The sequence below is a fragment of the Chroicocephalus ridibundus genome, chromosome 6, assembly GCF_963924245.1.
Source record: "Chroicocephalus ridibundus chromosome 6, bChrRid1.1, whole genome shotgun sequence".
NCBI lineage: Eukaryota > Metazoa > Chordata > Aves > Charadriiformes > Laridae > Chroicocephalus > Chroicocephalus ridibundus.
In genome coordinates, this window is record NC_086289.1 from 56877647 (window position 1) to 56896524 (window position 18878).

Here is an 18878-nt window from a genome sequence, read left to right on the forward strand (position 1 = left end):
AGTAGCTGTCTTTCAAAGTACCACGAGTCTTTTGCAGTCACCATGACTACACTTTGATTACCACTGGGAGTTCTTTTGTACAGCAAACAGAAAAAAAACCCATGGACGCAGGGTCTCCTTTTGATGTTGCATTGTATTCTACCCCGGTAACATTAATTTCCTTGTGATAGGCTGGATCTCACAGAAAAGATTGTATCTTAAATAGGGATTTCTTGGTTGGCTGAGGCCTTTAAAAGCAGAGACTTCCTCTGTCAGTAGGCTTTTAATCCCAGAGAGGATTTCCCAAGTTGTAAGTGGCTGCAAGTTTAGGAATCTCTTTCAGTGGCTGAGCACCACCAGAGTGACTGAGATTGATGTGTTAGCTGAGTTCCCATGATCATGCTACTTTTTCGGTATTGCTGATGATGAGTTTTGGCATTAAGAAATGGGCAAAGATTTTGTTGAGCAGATTTTCAAAAGTGGCACTTGAGAGAGGGTATGAGATATTTTTCATATCAATCCCAAGCAGACGTTTTTCGCAGAGTTTGTGAATCTGGAACTGCTTGATCAGTTCTGCAGTTGAGGGCTGATTGTGTTCAACTCAAATGAGCCTGCGCACACCTTTTGCTGCTGCTGCTGCCTTTTGTTTCTGACATCCCAGGTTATATTGAAGTTTTAATGGTCTTAGCCTAGCCTTTCTCCCAATTTTTTTAACAGAAACTCCCTATTTTTTGTATAGAAACCAAAAATGTTGGTTGGAACAGACCTTGGGAGGTCATCTAATCCCACCTCCTCCCTCAGACAAGACTAGTGGCAACACCAGATAGACAAAACCATGACTTTGAATAACCAAGTCTTGAAAACCTCCATTGCTGGAAATGTCAGCACTTTTGTGGGAAACATGTTCCCAAGGAAAACATTGGGAAAAATTTCTCGCCATTGTCTGGTGGCATTGTCTGGCCCTGCTGAGAAGAGTTTGGATCCATCATCCATGTAACTACAAAATTGTTGCAGACTGCTCTTATATTGCCTTTAGTACCCTCTTACCAGCTTGAATAAACCCAATTCCCTCAACCTCTCCTCTCACATTCCCAGTGAAAGTTTTTTGGTAGATTGGTTTGGGTTTTTTTTGCTAATGCTGTCTGGAATCTAAAGAAGCGTGTGGGTGGGTTTGAGAAATGAGGGCTGTACTACTGGAATTGCTGTGGGCAGAAGGGGAAGAGAATTTGCTTTATTGCCTTCTGTCCTCTGCTTTACTTTAAAATCTTTTATTTTCATGGGCATCAACTTAACTTACAAACTTAATAGTGGATACCACGTTCCAAACAAGAGACTGCAGTCTTGCACCAGCCTAGGAAAATGCAAGATACTTGGACTATACACACTGTCAACAGATGAAGCCTCTCAGAGGATGAATAAAATCATTGACCTGTAAATGATAACCCAAAAGAGCATCTAGAAAAGAGAGGAGAGATGAAGCATGTGTAAAGCTTTGAATAGGCAATGCACATCCTATAACATAATTATTAGGAGCCAATAAATAATTACTTAAATTGATTGCTAGATTACATAATTTAAAGAAAATGACAAAAAACTTAAATGGTATCTAAGCCATATAAAACCAGTTTGATTTTCCTGTTCTTCTGGAGGCTGCAGGATATGATATCTGAAATTGGATAAATGCACCCGGAGCCTGTAAATTAATGTAAATGTCCCAGCTTTCAGGACACAACATCTATTCTGTTAAAACAGATAGGGCTTTTATTTATTTCCATTTTCATGACATTGTAAAATGAAGTAGAGCTGCCCCCTACATTTTGTAAGTGAACTTGTTCTTTCAGGAATCCCTGAAAATACCACAGAGGCCTTCGGCAAAGTATATTTGCAGTATTAAGTCTTTCCAACATAATTATTTAAACACCAAGGATGGTCTTACTTTTGTATGTTGCTCAGTAAAAAGGTAATAAAATAAAGTGTATTTGAAGAAAAGTCCTTTTATGTTCCGCATCAGTAAAGACATTGCAAAACAGATGGAGAATTGTGGAGTTCCTTGAACTCACTTCCCAGTGTTCCCTCCACTGTGGGGATATGTATGTATTCCCAAGCCCTCAGCCAGGTATTTTTCCAGTGGTATCAGCTTTGTCTGTGTTATGGTGCTGTGCCAAACTGCAATGGATCAACCTGCCCCTGACACCTCTGGCGATCACACTGGTAAGTAACCCTTAGCCTGACGGAGCACAGACCAGCCCCGCTCTCCTTACCTGCTAATGGTTAACATTCTCCAAGTTATATCGAGGATGAAGATTTTGTGCTGAAAACAGCAAGACAGAACAATTGCCAGTTTGCCGATGTGGCAGCGCCTTCATTACATATTTAATTAATCTGACTGTTTGTGGCATGATTTTACTTACATAATTGTGTTAGCCAGCAGGCAAGAGTGAACTGTCCCAATATGTCCCATGTTTGGAATCAGTGCAAAGTTCTTCTCCTTGCTCCTCTCCAATATGATGTGGTTAGGGACAGAATACCAGAAGGGTACACTTTCCTTTTTTGCATAGCATTTTGTAGATACAAAGTGTTTCTAGAGTGTGGCCTCTCTTGCCAGTGGCAATAAAGAATTGATCTGGGATTGTTGGTTAATTGAGAGTACATAGGAGGCGCCTGCAGTGGTTTAAGAGTTGTTGTATTTGGGTTCTCCAAATGAACTGTGAGAAACTGGAGAGATTGTCAGGACACAACATTTTCTTGGCATGAAAAGAGACTCCTGAGATCATTCATTCCTCAATGTTGTTATCTCCCACCTTAATATTATTGATTCTAACACTGATGCTACCTGGAGTGGTAGCTGGATGCCTCAGGACATGCTTAATTTTAAGTTGTTCCAGTATAAAAGCTGTAATTTTGTGCAGCCACTCGTTAAAGGCAAATGAGAGCGAAGTGCAAAGCTGTGCAATTTCTTGCTCTCGGCCCAACATCAAGCAAATAAAATGGATAGCACAAAGAGCACATCAGGAAGCACAAGGCTTAATATATCAGACCTGCAGGCATCTAGGAAGCCTTTTCACATTGTATAACTGAAGTACAGTTGGAAAAGCACAGACAGACAAGACTGGTTATTATTCTATTTTCAGAGACGCTGTCTGTCTTTGTAAATAATATTATACAGACAGAGTGACCTAAATCCCAGTAGTAATGTTATTGTAATATGCCGTCTAGAATGAGGGTGAAAAGGGCATTGTCCTGTGGAGAGGGAGTGTACGTTACATCCTCAAAGGATAACAGAGCTGCTGCTTCAGGGTGGAGTACCACTAAGCCTATGGAGAAGGCTGAGTGAGTAGACAGGCTGGTTTCGGCCAGCCAATACTCTTGGGAAAGCATTTTCTTCTGAATAGAGCTGGGATGAGATAACTGAGCTTTACCATCTTCTCTTCAACCTGATTTGAAGCAAACAAAGTTTCCAGCCAACAAACCCTGTGTTTTCACCTGCTGTTTGTAAAACAGGAGTCTAAACAGCAATGTCAAACACCACCTGAAAAGAGGCCAAATGAGAAATGGGTTCCCCATCGCAAAAGAAGGCCCCCCCTGGTTCCACCATCCCCACGCCCTATCTCCACCCTGGAGAGCAAAGCCTGGAGGCTTTCCTTCCTTGCTCCAGATGAAAAAGCCAAGGAGATTCCAGAGAGGAGGAGGAAGAGACCTAAATCCCTCTATAAGTGCTTCAGCTTCGATGATGTTTGGATGGAGAGGAACCAAAAAAGGAAGCTAGAGAAGGAGACACAGCCAGAGAGAGGGATTCAATTGCGGCACCTCCCAGAGGACCAGTTAAAAGTAAGAAACCATACACCGTCCTCCTCATTCTCTGGCACTGCCTTCCTCTCTGCTCCGGCTGCTTCTTTCTATTGTCATCATTTTCCTGTCCTTGCACTTTGTCTGGTACCAGTTCTGTCTGCTTTTCTTTGGTCCTGGTAGTCTGTGGAGACTGATTAAACATTAAACTGGTCCATAAGTGATAATCTCTGAAGGTGGTGAGATTTTTTAGTTGCTGTAAGTGAGCAGTTCCTGCCCCATGCCATCTTGGACAATAGGATGAGAGAACATCAAATTGCTTTGTGAGCTGAAAGATAGGGAGGGCAGGAAGCAAATCAAAGTTGCCTTAAATCAGTATAAATTAAACTGATGAAATCTCATTCAGTGCCCCATGGCATTGCTGTATAACTTTAAAAAAGGACTTCTAAATTAGATTTCCCTTGTATCTGAGGCCAACTCCACTCTTCCTACTGAGGCAAATTCCTGCTGTGAAGTGCTCAAGAGAACATTGGCATTGGAGTTTTAGCTCTTAGTATTCTTTCCACTGGGGGAGATTTTTAGATCAGCATTATGATTGCTTGTGGCAAACTTTGTGGCTGTTGTGACTCACACTGATGGCATCTGTTACTCTTGGATCCAGAGCAAAGGTCTGTTCCCTTCAGGGAGAGCCATCAATCTGTATCCAAGAGCCAAATTTAGAACTTCTAAGGACAAAGGACATGAGATAGAGGGACATTCCATGCAGCATCTGATGATAATACAGAGGAAGCTTCTGAGCAAGCATGAAATGAAGTAGCAGATACTCAGATAAAAGCTTTCCTCAGAGTTTTCTGTTTTGGTCTGTCACCTGCATTTGCTTCCCTTTCTCTCTGTTGTCCTGGTTGCCTGTTTCTGGTTGCTCTTGCATCAAAATGACATGTGAAGGGACCTGAGGCCCCAGTCACCACTTCAGCATGTGCTTGAGCTTATGTGTACAAGTAGTTGTATGGCTGGCGGTGGGGAAACATTCACCTGACACAGCTCAGCTTGTCCACTGTGGCTCAGTGGGACTAAACCTGCTGCCTCATCCCTGTCTGCCTGAGAGAGCCTCCCATCAAAGCTGACGGACACCTGGGACAGAAAGCCAGGCTAATTCCAGAAACAGGGCTTCTGAAAAACCACACACTGCTCTCTCTTCCTCAAGAAAAGGGGCTAAAAATCTGTGCTTTTTTATATTTGTAGGGCTCTTCAAAACAAAATGTTGCCAGGTGATGCTTGGATGAGTGCTGGGTATGGGTCTGTGGTGTGTTGCCTACTCTCAGTTCAGTGAGGATGCTTCCCTGGCTCAGCCCCACTATTACCTAGGTGTTGAAGACAACAAGTAATGCTCCCGAGGCATGTGTATGTGAAGTTTAAAAAAACGTAAAAAGTTAATTGTGTTACTTTTCTACCTTGTTCAAAGTTCTGAGTGCTTAGTACGGGCACGAAACAAGCTAGGGAAAATGAATCCCTGGCTTACATAGGCTCAGTGATAAACAGAAGCCAGTAAAGCATGCTAAAAGTATTTCTTACAATTCTTTGACAAGCATGGATAGTGATGGAAATCTAGCTCATGCTACAGGGTACATCGGCCAGCACTGAGACCATTAGTGCCTCTAAGAGGAGCGACCAGTTATCTCAATAGCTTCCCCTAGAGCCATCAGATTCCACAGCTTGAATGCTGTCTGTTTTGCTGATTGACTGCATGTTTTGGTGCTGCCAGAAAAGAGTTTCTCCTTTAAGCAGTTCCACCCTTATTTTCTGATGCAAACTTACCTCTCCTTGTGATCAGCTGTGTAACGGTTTGCAGCTGCGCCATGCCCTCCGTTAACATCACCTGTCACTGGGGTTTGGGGGCCTGAGTTAGTTTTCTGGTTCATTCTTCTTTTGGTAGTAGAGGTGAGTAGAAGATATTTAGCGGTGTGTAGGCAGATTTGGTTTTTATTGTTTCTGTTGATTTAGGTGTGTTGTGCAGGTTATTGACACTTTTTGTGGGCAGGCCAAGAGGGCACAATGCTAAGTTTTATTGAGGGAACTGTTGGGATTCAAAGGCTATTTCCTGTATGCCCATATAACTGCATTTCTTGGCCTGTACTTTTTATTTATAATAGTCATCACGTAGTTTCTTTTTCCTTTTATGTTTTATTCTGTCTTTGCAATGCTCTATTCCTGTAGTAATGCTGGCTTATTCATACTTCAAAGTGTGGTGGGAGTGCTGTCACAAGCTGGAGTGTTTGAGGGCGGTTTTAGAAGAATGCTAAATTCATAAGGAGAAATAAATTGTCACAAAAGAAGCTTTGTAAGATGTTCAGTGTCTGTTGTGTTTCTGTGATTGGAACAAGGCGACTGTATGGGGCTTTGGAGATCTGAAATTGCAAGTCTGATTTTTTCTGACACACGGCTGCCTTGGATTGTGTGGCTTCAGTTATGACAAGTTGTATTGTGTTAAGTTAAGATCAGGTCAGGATACAACGTGATGTAATGCTGCAGTATTGTGGAAACAACTTAATAGGTCAGACCAGGAAGGAATTCTTGATTTTTCTAGTGTTGATTTCTGATACTGCTCTATCATTGAGATCAATATACAAAAATTAGTATAGTGTTAATTTTGAGGGCTGGTGGCTGAGATTGAGGGAGATGGATAAATGGTCAAGAAACTACCTTTATACTAAAAAAATAACCAATTGAAATACTACTCCTAAACTATTCTATATGCTGGTCTTTGTTTTGCTTAGGTCCAGTAAGCTGCTCATCTGCTTTAAATGGGAACAGTCTGTGTAAATCCCTAGAGTCAAACTCAAAGCTCGACCCAGCTGTCCCTTATAATGAAATGCTACCAGTAACAAGCTGAGCAGCTTCTGATCTTGCCCCTTAAAGTGTTAACATTTGACTGGTCATGGCAAGCTTTTGAAAGTAGCACCCCCTGAAGTGGAAGAAGAGAAACTCCCACGGCCGTGGATGAATCTATTTTCTTTTGCTTGGCCATAGACTTTGCCCTTCACATGGTGATGGGTTTCACAGTGTAGCCTGGGGTCCTCTTGCTTATTTTTAATGCAGTCTAAATTTCCTAGCTGGAGCAGAGACAATGCCTCAAACCACTGAGACATGTAATGCTGGAATGGCAGTGGGCTCTGTTTGGGGAATTATTTTTGCAAAAATTGTTTTAGTGATGTCTCTGAACTGCCTGTCTGCTCCCATCCTGCTCTTTCCTATTTTGACAAAAAGTTAAAACCCGACTGTTAAGCTTGATGCCTCTCCAGTGCACAGCAATAGAAGCACAGACGTGGCTTCTGCATGCATTTGTTAGAGCACAGTTTTTGCACTGCCAAATTAGAGAGATTCCTAAAAGGCCCATCAGGGGACTATACCCAGAGGGGGTATAGCGCAGAAAAAGCTCTCTCTTTGATTTTGAAAGAGAAATGAGGCGCCGTGAAAAATAGATCTTTAGCTTATTGTCCTGAATGTGACTCCTGGAAATCTGATTTCACCCCATCTGAAATAAGAGAAAATTAAGTTTTGCTGTGTGCTACCATGGTTATGAGCACTGTGGGCACCTCAGATACACTTCAAGAGGGTAATGAACACACTTTGGAGAGGGGATTGAATGAGATACGTCTCCCCCTGTCGTGTACCTGCCAAGGCACAGACACGCAGCAGGGGTAAATGCTTCTCCCAGGGACTGAATTACTGTGCCCCCTTGAACCTATAGCAGGAAGTATAGAAGAGAGGATCTTTACTATGTTCTAGTCCCTCGTTTCCCCTCCCTTGTAGGTTGGGGAAGACCCTGCCCAGATGTTACTAAGGTCTCTGAAAATGCTTCCTCTCCTGACTTTGGGCTATACTGGCCTGGCTTCCCTGCTATAAAAAACAAATTATGCCTGTACCTGAAATTTGCTCTGATGTCTTGGAGATTAATAAGAATGAAGCCTGCCGTTTTCACTGTAACAGCCCTAGGGCAGTATTCTCCTTCCTAGTCTCAAACCAAACAATAATGCTTTCTATCACCTTTCATGTAAATAACCTAGACTTTACCCTTGGCATTTTCAGAGCTGTAGCTCAGTAGGTTGCCTGTTTTGCTTGATTTCATTGTCACTGGAAGAGCATGTGCTCCCACTGGGGCTTTGCTGTGACTTTTCTAGACAAACAGGCACCACTCAGGTTAATCTGAACAGGGTTCATGGTATCCCTCAGGAGATGGTGATTTGTGCCAAAGTATTGGCTGTGTTCTCTTTGTTTTAGCAAAGTCCAGGAAGAATAAAGCAAACCAGGCACAGAGCAGAAGCACTCTCAGCTGCTTGGGCAGTGTGTGGCTAGTCCATGGGCTTAGTTTGCCATTTCGTTTTGGAAGGATGTTTTGACTAGTTGCCATCTTCTAAGGAAGAGGCTTCAGCATCGAGGCTAGTCAGCAGCCTTTCTCTTCACACCACATGGTGTGGGCTGGTAGGGAGGCGGAAAGATCCTAGATGAACTACTGGACAGCAAGCTGTCCCAAATTCTTGGTTCAGTGAAGGACGGATACCTTGTAACCAAGTGTTAACCTTGCAGCCAAAGGAAGGGGCAGTAGGGATACAGGGATGAGAAATGGCCGTGCTCATGGGACCAGTGCTCACTGACCAGCTGATCTCTCAGTTGTTCACAGTCACTGATGCTTTCCGTGTATGCCAGCCATAGGAGGTATGGGATGGAGAAAAGAGAGAGAAGAGAAAAGGAATACAAGCATATCTGTACTATGCCTTAAGTACCACAAATTTCAGTGACATTGACAACAATCTGTATTGCTTATTGTCAGATAATCTATATTCTTGTAGTATCTTGCCCAGTGTCTTGTGATTGCCTGGTGAAGTAGCAGGGTAATGTTGGTCTCATTTCCTTATATCGAGCAGACATTATTTCCATTTCAGGGTGGATGAGAGGAGACAGAAAACATTGAAAATTTCTTGGTGTGGCAAAACTGGCAGAAAGTATTGGATTTGGCACAGAAAAGGAGAACAACCTTGTTTACATTTTGGATTTTGTTGATAGATTTTTAATATCTTTTTAAAACTTCAAGTGAATATCTACATGGAAGAGTGGGTTAGTCTGTGGGTGGATGGAGTATCTTATGACAGTGGTTTGTATGATTATGTGATTTCTTAAACAAACAATCTTGTATTTTTGTTTATTTTAAGCCTGACTTACTGAGGTATTAAAGGTCACAAGCTGTGTGTATGTGTCTATATGTTTTTCCCCTTAAACCAGCAAAAGTTATTAATTCAATGAGAACTGTCAATAGTATAGAGTTTTCAAAGTTTCATAAAGTTCTGTAAGTTTTGTAAAATCAATCAGCCAGGCAGAGAACAGAGCCTTTAACTGAAGAGAAGAATGCTGTGTTATCCCCGTCCTATATGGATGGGGACTGGTGCCACTAAATCTTTGAGGGGAAAAGCTTTATTTACAGGAATTATTAGTCATAAAGTTGTAGGAAACAGTTCTGTAGCTGAGGGGATGACGTGCTTCCCCCTCCCACTAGATGCGCTTTACAGGAGGGAGTGAAACTTTAACTTTCTGTGAATGTAGATATACGCGACAGTATGTGAAGTATGAGTCCAGTACCCTGTTAACCACTTCTGTTCTTATTATCTTGCATTTCCCTGCATTCTCACCCTTTTCTAACCTCTCTAGCCAAAATCATCCACACGTGTCTATTAATGTACTACTTACTTACATGAGCAAACATCAGAGGTGGAAATGGTGCTCCATGATGAATGCTGTATTTTGTCCTCTAGGGCATCTGAGTTTAATGTTTGTTGTCTTTGTTTTCCCTCTCTTGTAACAGGCTGGAAGAAGTCCATCCATCACGTCTGCTGTTGCCTTTGACATCCTACCATTGAAACTGCATCCATTTTCCCAGAGCACTCCGACAGGCTTAGACTGCGTGGGCTGGAAACGGCGCATCTCCTCTCCTGGTGTGTACCCGAGTCTTAGTTGGACATGAATTATGAGGGGATTAAGCTCTGGTTTATTGAATATGGAAACTATCTGATAAGCATTCTGACCTGTTTACGTGAAATGCTGCATCCATGTCTGAGCAGAAATCTGCTCAGACCAGGGGCTGTTTGAAGGCAGTAGTCAGCTTTTTAGTGAAGAAAAGATCACTGATGGCAATGATAATGTGCTTGATGTAGAAACATTGTGTTGTCTCATGAGAACTCTGTCTCACCTAGGATGATGTCATATATATTTCACTCTCGAATTAGGTTTCTGCAGATGAAATAGGCTCTCTGCCTTGTGTTTGCTGGAGAGCACTACGGTAGGTATGGTGAGGTTCCTCTCAAGTTGCTAATTAGGCACTAAAGTGATTAAATGAGCCTCTAGAAGTAGACGTTTCCTGTACTTTAAATAAATCATCTTAAAGAACAAGTATTCTGTATTTTCACGAGGAATGTGCGTGAAGTATCATATCTGCTTCATTTCCAATGACTGACACTTTCTCAGAATTAAAATGTAAGTCGCACAGATTATTAAACAGTGAGACGTATCTTTGCCAGGTTTTTAAATTCTCCATCTGACAGCGCCTGCCCAAACGCTGCAGATATCTTTATCGTAGCACTTTGGGGTGGGCTAAGAAAAGCAGACTGCAGCGGAGTTGTTTGGTGGTTAGGAATCTAGCCAGGAAAAGCCAACCACAGTTGGGTACCAAGCTGCCATTTCTGCCTCAGAAAGTCTTTTTTGTACCGTCGATTAAACGCTGCTGGAGTTACCTAATTAAGGAGCCGTAGCATTGTGCTGGTTACATCAGAGTTGAATGGTCATAATATTTTGTCAAGCAAAACTGGTTTGCTTTCTGACACTTTGTAAAACTCATACATAGAGTCATGAGGTTTCATCTGGAAATAAGAAAGCAAACTACTTATTATCCTGGTGTCAAGAGCGCTGCCTCTGCTCTCTCAGCACTGGGGGCTTTGATCAGTTGCTGTCACAAGCACCTGCTGTTGCCCTAACACTTAGGACCAGCTCCCTGGCTGAATTAAAAAGCTGCAGCTTTACTCCTTGAAAATCCCAGGTGGAAACCCATCATTGTCAAGTTGTCTGTGCATCTCTGACGTTAGCTGAAATCCCTAAGTGCCACTGTCATAGAAGTAAATTCTGAGTCACAGCTGATACAAATGTCATGATAGTTCCCAACTGGGACGTGAGTGAGTTAAAAAAAATATGTATGAATTTCAGAGAATGAATAGGGGGAGTAAATATAGATTGACCAGTTGGTAGTGCTGTAGATGTTTATATGCTATCTAGAAATGGTCTTGAAACCTGAATCATCTGTGATTCACACAATGTCCCTTGTACCTATGTACAAGTGAATTTCATACTATGACCTAAGCCCGGACCTCAAGAGTTTCTGTGTAAACGTAGCAAAACAAATTAAATGCAGCAGAACCCTTTTTCCGCCACCAAAACCATGCTAGTGGAAGAGAAAACTGCTGAACAGAGGAAGCACTGTAATGCTTCGGCCACAGCCACCTCTATTAGCTGCTGCTTGTGGGCTTTATGTGAAGCATTTTGGGGGTGATGAGGATGTGCATGTGTCCTTCCTGTGGGAGGATGCAGCTGGGAAGAAAACTAGAAATTACTTAAGCAATACTGTTAAATCAATTAGATCAGTTTTAGGATTGGGAATGTCCTTCAGGCAGCAGTAGTGCAGCAGAATGCCCTCTTTGATTCTTGTACAGCTTTGTTGTGATACCTGTTGCTTTTGACAGAGCTGTAGGTCATTTAAAATAAATATAAAATTAAGTGATTAATCCATTTAATCTAATTTTAAGGTTCCTAACTCTAAAGCTGCGCCTACTTGTATTGATGATCCTAGCACATGCTTTAGTCATCAAAGATACTGGATATGAAAGTACTGTGCAATATGCCGTGGTACTGTATACTTCCATGTTGAAAATATGAATAAAATTCTCACTCCCAAAGTCTGCACCTGGCCACCTTGTGCAGGGAATGCTGCAAGGGGCTGTGTGGGGAATGGGCTGTTTTGGAGCCCTCTCTAGTTCTTCAGCTATGAAAAGATGGCTGTCAAGATCCCAGCCCAAAAGGTGCCATGCACAGCTACGAGAGTTCTGTCGTGCACCTGCCCGTTACCTGAGGACAAGAGCTTAGCTGGACACAAACTTACTACTTCAGGTGAGGTTGCCTGTTCCCAACTAGAACATACCACAAGTGCTGGGACAAGAGATTAATTTTAATGCTGTATCTGCTGTGCTCGTTAGCTTCCTCTGACCACTCACTGGCACTAGAGCACTGACACATTGTTCTCTCTGCCTTTATTTCATGCTGGGAGAAATGAGGCAGGCTCAAACCTGTCATTTGGATATCTCAGCAGTTGGGATCAGGCATACTGTGGTGCTCTTGGTCACTGATCAAATTTTGCAGACTGCCTTCTTGTCATCTCTTCTGTCCAGAGCAGCCACTTGAGAAAACTGTAAGGAACCAGTAGATGGCTCTAACATCTACGAAATAAAGAGCGGCTGAGATGCTGTTAATCTCTATATTCAGCAAAGATTGAATGAGCTTCCTCCTGAGAAGTATAGAGGTTGAACACCCCCACTAACACACGTGTGCACACACTCACACTCACTGCTCCCAAGATGAGCAAAGTTAACTGTCCTGTTCAAATATCATGAATGTTTGAACATTTTGGAAGGACCTTGTTGGCTGCATGGCGCACCTTGGCAGGTAGTATTGATGAATATCAAGTGTCTTTCCCCTTTAGTTTTCTGGTTTGTACCTTGCAGTATGTATCTGTTCCTTATTGCCTGGTTTACTGCAGTGTTCAAATAGGCTTGAGCAAGAGTGAAAGACCAGCGTAGGAAACAAGCCAGTTCCCTAATGTGGATATGGGAATGCTTTTCTGCTTTTTGGCAGCCTCTGAAGATCTTGAGAGACCATTTGACCCAGGAATCGCCCCAGGAGACGGGTGAGAGGGAAGGGCCCAAAACGTACTGGAGGGAGCAGTGGAAGGATAACAAGGCTTTGGGTTAAAGCAGTGGACCAGTATGTTTGTCGTTAGGCTGTCTTATCCTTTCCTTCCCTGTCTCTCTCCTGAGCCTAATATCTGTTTGTTTGTAACTTGAAGACATTGGCTGAAATTGGGGATGTAGCTGGGAAGCTGTTTGATGGACAGTGGATGCAGCTGTGAGAATGTACCTATGACTTCGGCTGAAGCTGGGAGATGAGCAGTTCTGGGCGTGGGAGCTACTAGCCCACAGGTCTAGAGCAGAGGGAACTTTCTGGGGAGGTGCTGCAATCTCTGGGCTCTTCCCTAGGGACTTTTCAGCAGGAGACAATCACAAGGTGACAAGTGACAGACAGACAGACATGGGTAATTGTCTGAGGGTTGGAAGTGTAGTTCCTTGAAGTCCCTGCTCGCTGCTTTCTCTGCTTCTCAGCTAGAGACTTTTCTATTCTTGTCTCTGCCCTCGTTACCTTCTCCCAGATGTTTCACCCCATGCTACCTCTCAGAGAATCTGTGAAACTTTTGGATAGGGTCACATATATGACCATAAACCTTCAGGGTTTCTCATATCCTCAGAAAGGAAGAAACTTGTACCTAGTGTATTACAAGATCAGATTTGTAGCTGTGCTATAACAGATCTTAAACCTGCATTATTTAAAATAATTATTTAAATGCAGACTGGATCTTTTTGGCATTTTTTCCTGTGTCTTGTCAGATTTAAGCAGCCTAAGATCTTTAAATTTCCGGCTATCGGATCTCATCTACAAGAGATGCCCAGGAGTTCCATCACAGTGCTGCTGTTAGTTATACCAACAAGAGAGCCATGAATTCATTCTGACTGATGTGTCCTGATGATGAACATACTGGTGGCCTTGGAAATCTTGCATAAGCAATAAGAATAGGCAAGCCAAGTTCTCAAAGTCTGAATCTGTTGTGGATAGTCTGGAAAACAGTGACCACTTAGTGATACTGAGCTATCCTCTGGCCTCACTGGTATAGCGGAAAGTATTTCTCAGAGGCAAAGGGACTGTTTGTTTACTCAACTTCATGTGGCCATCTTTCATCTTCTTTTCCCAGCTATAGATGGGCTGTTAAGCTCACACTTGGCAACAGTTAATGTGAAGATGTTTGACAGCCACTGGAGAAATCTGTTCAAGAGGGAAAATATTAGCTTAATAACAGGACTTCATTATGTCTTATAAATATTTAGTAGTCCTGTAGTTCAGCAAAATAACAAGCTGAGCTATTTATTCCATTTTTGTCATTTTAGTTCTTGAAGGGACACAGAAAAAAGTGGTATGCAAGTACTCAGAAGTGTATGATTGTAGCTGTAGTATGAAATGTCCGTTCCATCCTCATTAACCCATGGAAGTAACATTGGATTTAAGTGGCTAAAAAGCAATCATGCTGCCTACTGTATTTTTCACTTTGTCTCTGAATCACAGGAAGATTAGACCCGGTATGCCAATCGTGATTCTTTTTAACTACAGCCACAAATATTTGCGCTCTGTGAGGTCTCTGATAACATGTGCTCACTCAAAGATTTTCATCCAACCTTAACAGCTGGGGCCAGTGACGGCTGAATTCCTGAAAATTTGTCTTAGCAGGTTGAGTGGGAATGTATGTACTAGCTACTGAGGTGAAAGATTCAACATACCAATAAAAACTTTCCATGGGGCAAAGAGTGAAAAAGAAGATCTTAGCAAATCCTGAATGGTTCTGGCAATCACTGGTCAAAGCAATGAGACTACGGGAGAACCCAATGGAGACTAAAATATCCAGCAGATATTTAGGATCAGGCTGTCCAAGGCTCAGGGTAGTTTGACTACCTTGACCAGGCTGCGCAGTGAGATTCTTAATCTGTAGTTGGAGTCAGTTGCTGCTAGAGCAGCTTTCACTAACCTCTCTCTAGTGTCACTGAAGAAAATCTGTATGAAGATTGAACAACAACAACAACAACAAAAAAACTGTAGTCAGGTGGAACGCCTCTGTGACGGGTTGCAGTTTTGAACTCTGATATAATATTGTGCTTTCCACAACCTGGCTTTGTAGTATTTTTCCTCTCTTCCCATTCTGTTAGAAAATGCCTATGCAGTACATGCATATAATATGTCTACCTCTGTAGCACCTTCAGCTGGGATTAGTCTGTTGTCTCTGGCACTGAATAAACATCTCTTGGTATTTGCCAAGAGTGTTCAGTCCAGAGAGTGGGAGGGTTAGCAGAGGAACAGATGGAGTGATTTAAACAGGTTCAGGGCAGAGATCTCCCAGGCAAGGGCAGTTGCTACAGAGCCTCTGTAAATAATGTTCATTTTAGCAGCTCAGTCAAGGAGAGATACATCTGCGTGGAGTTTCCTTACTTCTCATGTACCAAGCACGGATTTCAAAGTAGGATAATTAGGACTGAATTGTAGCCTCTCCTTAGCACCTTTCATGTCTGAAGAGCTGCACTGTCCCTTCGTCTTCTCAACACCCTGTGCTCCACATCCAAAGAACAGCTTTGTTGTTAATGCTTAAAACTTGTCTTCACCCCCGTTATTATGATCAAGAAACGTTTCTCTCCATTTGTACTTTAATGCAGGCAGTTCTAGGAGGCCCTGATCAATGCAGAAGAGTGGCTCTACTGCAGTCAAATTGAGAACTCATTTCCATTTCTGTATTGGGAGGCCTTAGAGGAGGATATTTTGGTCTAAGTAGCTACATTCAGAAGATAATTGAAGGAATTTTTTTTTTGTTACAGGCCACTGTAGAAATGTTATTTTTGCTATTACTGCAGAGACCTACCTTGTAAAGAATAGCCGGAATATTTAAGGCCTCAAAAGTTGGTTCAGTGTTGTTGGATGCCTTGTAGTAACCTGCAGTGATGGAGGGCAAAGGTTTTCCTTTTAGAAAATACTCAGTAAAACAGAAGTCTTACTGAAATAAAATAACCCTGCTATTGCACAGATAGTGAGGCAAAGGGGGGTCTCTGTCAGAGCAGGCTGTGATGGCCATGTAATAATGTGGCTTTATTGACTTTGTACAGAATTACCTTCCACAGAAATAATAAAACAAGCATTTTCAGTTCTTGTGTGAAACTAGGCTCCTAGTTTTGGGTTTGGGTGCCTAGACACACATGTGGCTACTCGTAAATTATTTTGATATTTTGACAAATCTGGCATTGTGAGGCAGGTGTTTCAGCAGAGTGGCAGTCCAGAAATGTCCTTTATCATAAAACCTCTGCGGTGTCTCAAAGCTGTTTGTAAACAGTACAGATATTTTTGCATTCTTGGGAACTAGTATTCTTTCAGAATGATTGTTATGGGGATACACTGGATCACGCGTTGGTAATGAGAATATAAAACTTTGTAATTAAAAAGTAGTTAGTGATGCTGTTTCACTTGGGGCTGAGGTCTCTTCCAAAGATCACACACTGAAATAGGGACCGTCCCAGGTCTACAGTCTGGGGGTGGATGCTAAATGATTTTTCAAAGCTCCCAGCTGCAGCCTCCCCAAATCTCAATCTGTGTTTTTCTGGCTTTGATTTAATTTTGAATTCTTTTTCTGAAGACTTACAAAAATAGTTTTTTAATAGCAACAGCCGCAGCCAGTTCTGAACATGATTAGTTTGTATGTTAAGTCCTTTCGGAGTTCTCAGGGGAAGCAGATAACACAAGGTCTCTCTCACTTGGGCATTTTTAAAATGCATGAAATTCTACTATTCCCACTTATTTATTTTTAATCTGACAGTTCTGCTAAATTAGGAGGAAAGATCTCTGTCCCACCCTTGCTTTTTTTAATGCCTTGAAATCGGCTTTAATAAAAATCAGCTGCTAGAAGCTGCAGCTGAGAGCGGTTGAGCTGCCACAGAGGGAGCCTCCTTAGTGGACCCCTATGATGTCAGGATGCATCGAGACAAGCGGAGAGGAGGATAGGAATCCAGCTCAGTCCTCAGCCAGCGCTGCCAGGTACCACTGCCCTGCGAGCAGCTACACAGCGCTTTGCCCATTTCCTCCCCCAGCAGAGCAGAGCCCCTGGCTCTCCCTCTTACCTGCCTGCATGAGGACCCAGCAGTGCCCCAGTGAGTCCAGTGGGGCACACAGTGGAGAAAACTGCAGTAGCAGTGGCAGCTCTGGGCTCTCACCGGGTTCGGATTCGGACAGCAGCGGGGTGGTGTGTGGTGGTGGTGGGATGAGAGGTGTCCTGTCCAGATACTGGAGCTTGGAGAGCCTTCACTCTGCCACAGGTAAGGGACTCTTGTTTGTTTGTTTGTTTTTAAAATCTGCTCTGTGATATTGCCCTGACCTTGAGAAACCAAATCAAATGTTTTGGGAAAAGCATATAATTTGGAAATGCAGTCTCTTAGTCATGAGAAATAACCAAAATATTCAGTGCTTGCTAGCTGTCCCCCCTGCAGACTTAAAGCTAAAACAAAATGACATAGACCCTTAATATAATTCTTAAGTCAGAAGGCAGTAAATAGGTTCTTAATGGCTTTGGAAACAGCGCTTAGGCTTCTACCTGATTAAAGCTGTCCTTTCCTTTTGGAACAGCATTTCTTCTTTCAGCTGAATTATATAGAGCCCAATGTTAGAGCTGGCATTTCTCTCTGTACATGCCAGTGTAGAGTATTGCTGCCTTTAGAAAATGTCCAAGCGAGGTGCTGTGCAGCAGCTGAGGGCTAGGTAGGTTTGCACTGCTGTGTACTGAAAGAGGGAAAGGCAGTTCCCTGAGCCATCTGCTCAAGTTCAGTTTCTGTCTTCCCGTCCTTCATTTAATTCCTTTTTGAACCAGACATTTTGGAGGCATGTTCACTTAGCCTGGATCTGTTCTGGCTCGGCCTGCCTGGGTCTGGCATTCTAGTTTTCAATTACTCATGTGCCTATTTAGGGTTTGGATGTTTGAACTGCAAGCACGGGAAAGAAGCTGTCTCCTTCCCAACTGATACTAGCAAAGGAGCCTGGCGATGATCTTAACAGCCAGTGATTGCTGAGCTGTTTAGTTTGTTTCTTGGCTGTTGCTGTTCAGAGAGATTTTTAGTAGAGCTGCAGCAATTAGTTTTTCTCTTGGATAAATTCAGACAAGTGCCTTCAAGGCCACCAGTGACTGCCATTTCCTTAGCAAAAATACTCAGTGCTACCAGCTAGAGGCAAGGCTTGGGAAGAATTTTAGGTGTAGTTCTGTGTAATCTGCTTTAGTCACATATACTTTTAATTATTGAGAAGTCTTGTAATTCCATCTACTACTGTAGATTTGGGGCTGTTTAATGAAATATCCGTTGCTGCTCTGGAGTCCTCTGCTGAAGTGAGAGTAACTGCACTGTCATATGGGGAAGGACTTCAGCAGCGTGGCCAGCCTATTTGACTTTCCAGCCCACACCAGACCTTCTAGGTGGCCATGAAACCCTAAACATCTGCAGTGTGTCCTAAGAGTCCAGGGGCAGGAAAAAAGGCTCAGGATGAGATCGGGCCATTGGCACTCTGTTTTGGGGAAAGACCTGGGCTGCAAATGCAAGGGGATGCAGTTCAGCATCTCGGTAGCATTGCTGGCTCGTTTTCCCCTGTAACTAGGAATGCATATTCCCCAGCATAGCTCTGACATGGGCGTAGAGTAACCCTGGCACAGGATGCTTTTTCAAACTACTACTCAGAGTCGCACATGGGACTGTAGCGGTGGTTCGGTCCCTTCTGTCTTACAGGGTTTGCAGTCAGCTGTCCTCCACGGATGGATTTCTTGGGCTTAATCAGGTCGGTTGATACAAATGATGTACAGTGATATAAAAGAAGTAAGGTTGATAGCTTCAAAGTTTGCTTTTGCTAAGTCTTTTTTTTTTAAATTCTCTTTCATTTCTACGATATTCTTGTTCCAAAGGCTGTGAGGCATGGTGTCATTTTGTGGATGCTGCATATGTTTATCAGGAATTGCAGAGATGAGAGGAAATAGAATAGAACAGAAAATGGTATGGAGACAGACTGAGGACAGGGAGAAACCAAATTAAGTTTCATAATTACAGTATTGATATATCAATACAATAATAAAAGCACATCACTGCACTTCGGGTTCCTTGCTGCACAAAAATACTATGGTTGATAAGTGTCTT

The 18878-nt window shown here is 42.7% G+C and overlaps 1 protein-coding gene across 1 annotated transcript in view; it reads left to right on the plus strand.

Moving 5' to 3' along the window:
- Nucleotides 1–18878, plus strand: part of ARHGEF4 (Rho guanine nucleotide exchange factor 4) — a 220061-nt gene that overhangs the window by 101015 nt on the left and 100168 nt on the right. The window contains exons 5-6 of the mRNA XM_063337393.1: nt 3481–3807; nt 9620–9749. Of these exons, the coding sequence (XP_063193463.1) occupies nt 3481–3807; nt 9620–9749 (457 nt within the window). The remainder of the gene's footprint in view (nt 1–3480; nt 3808–9619; nt 9750–18878) is intronic.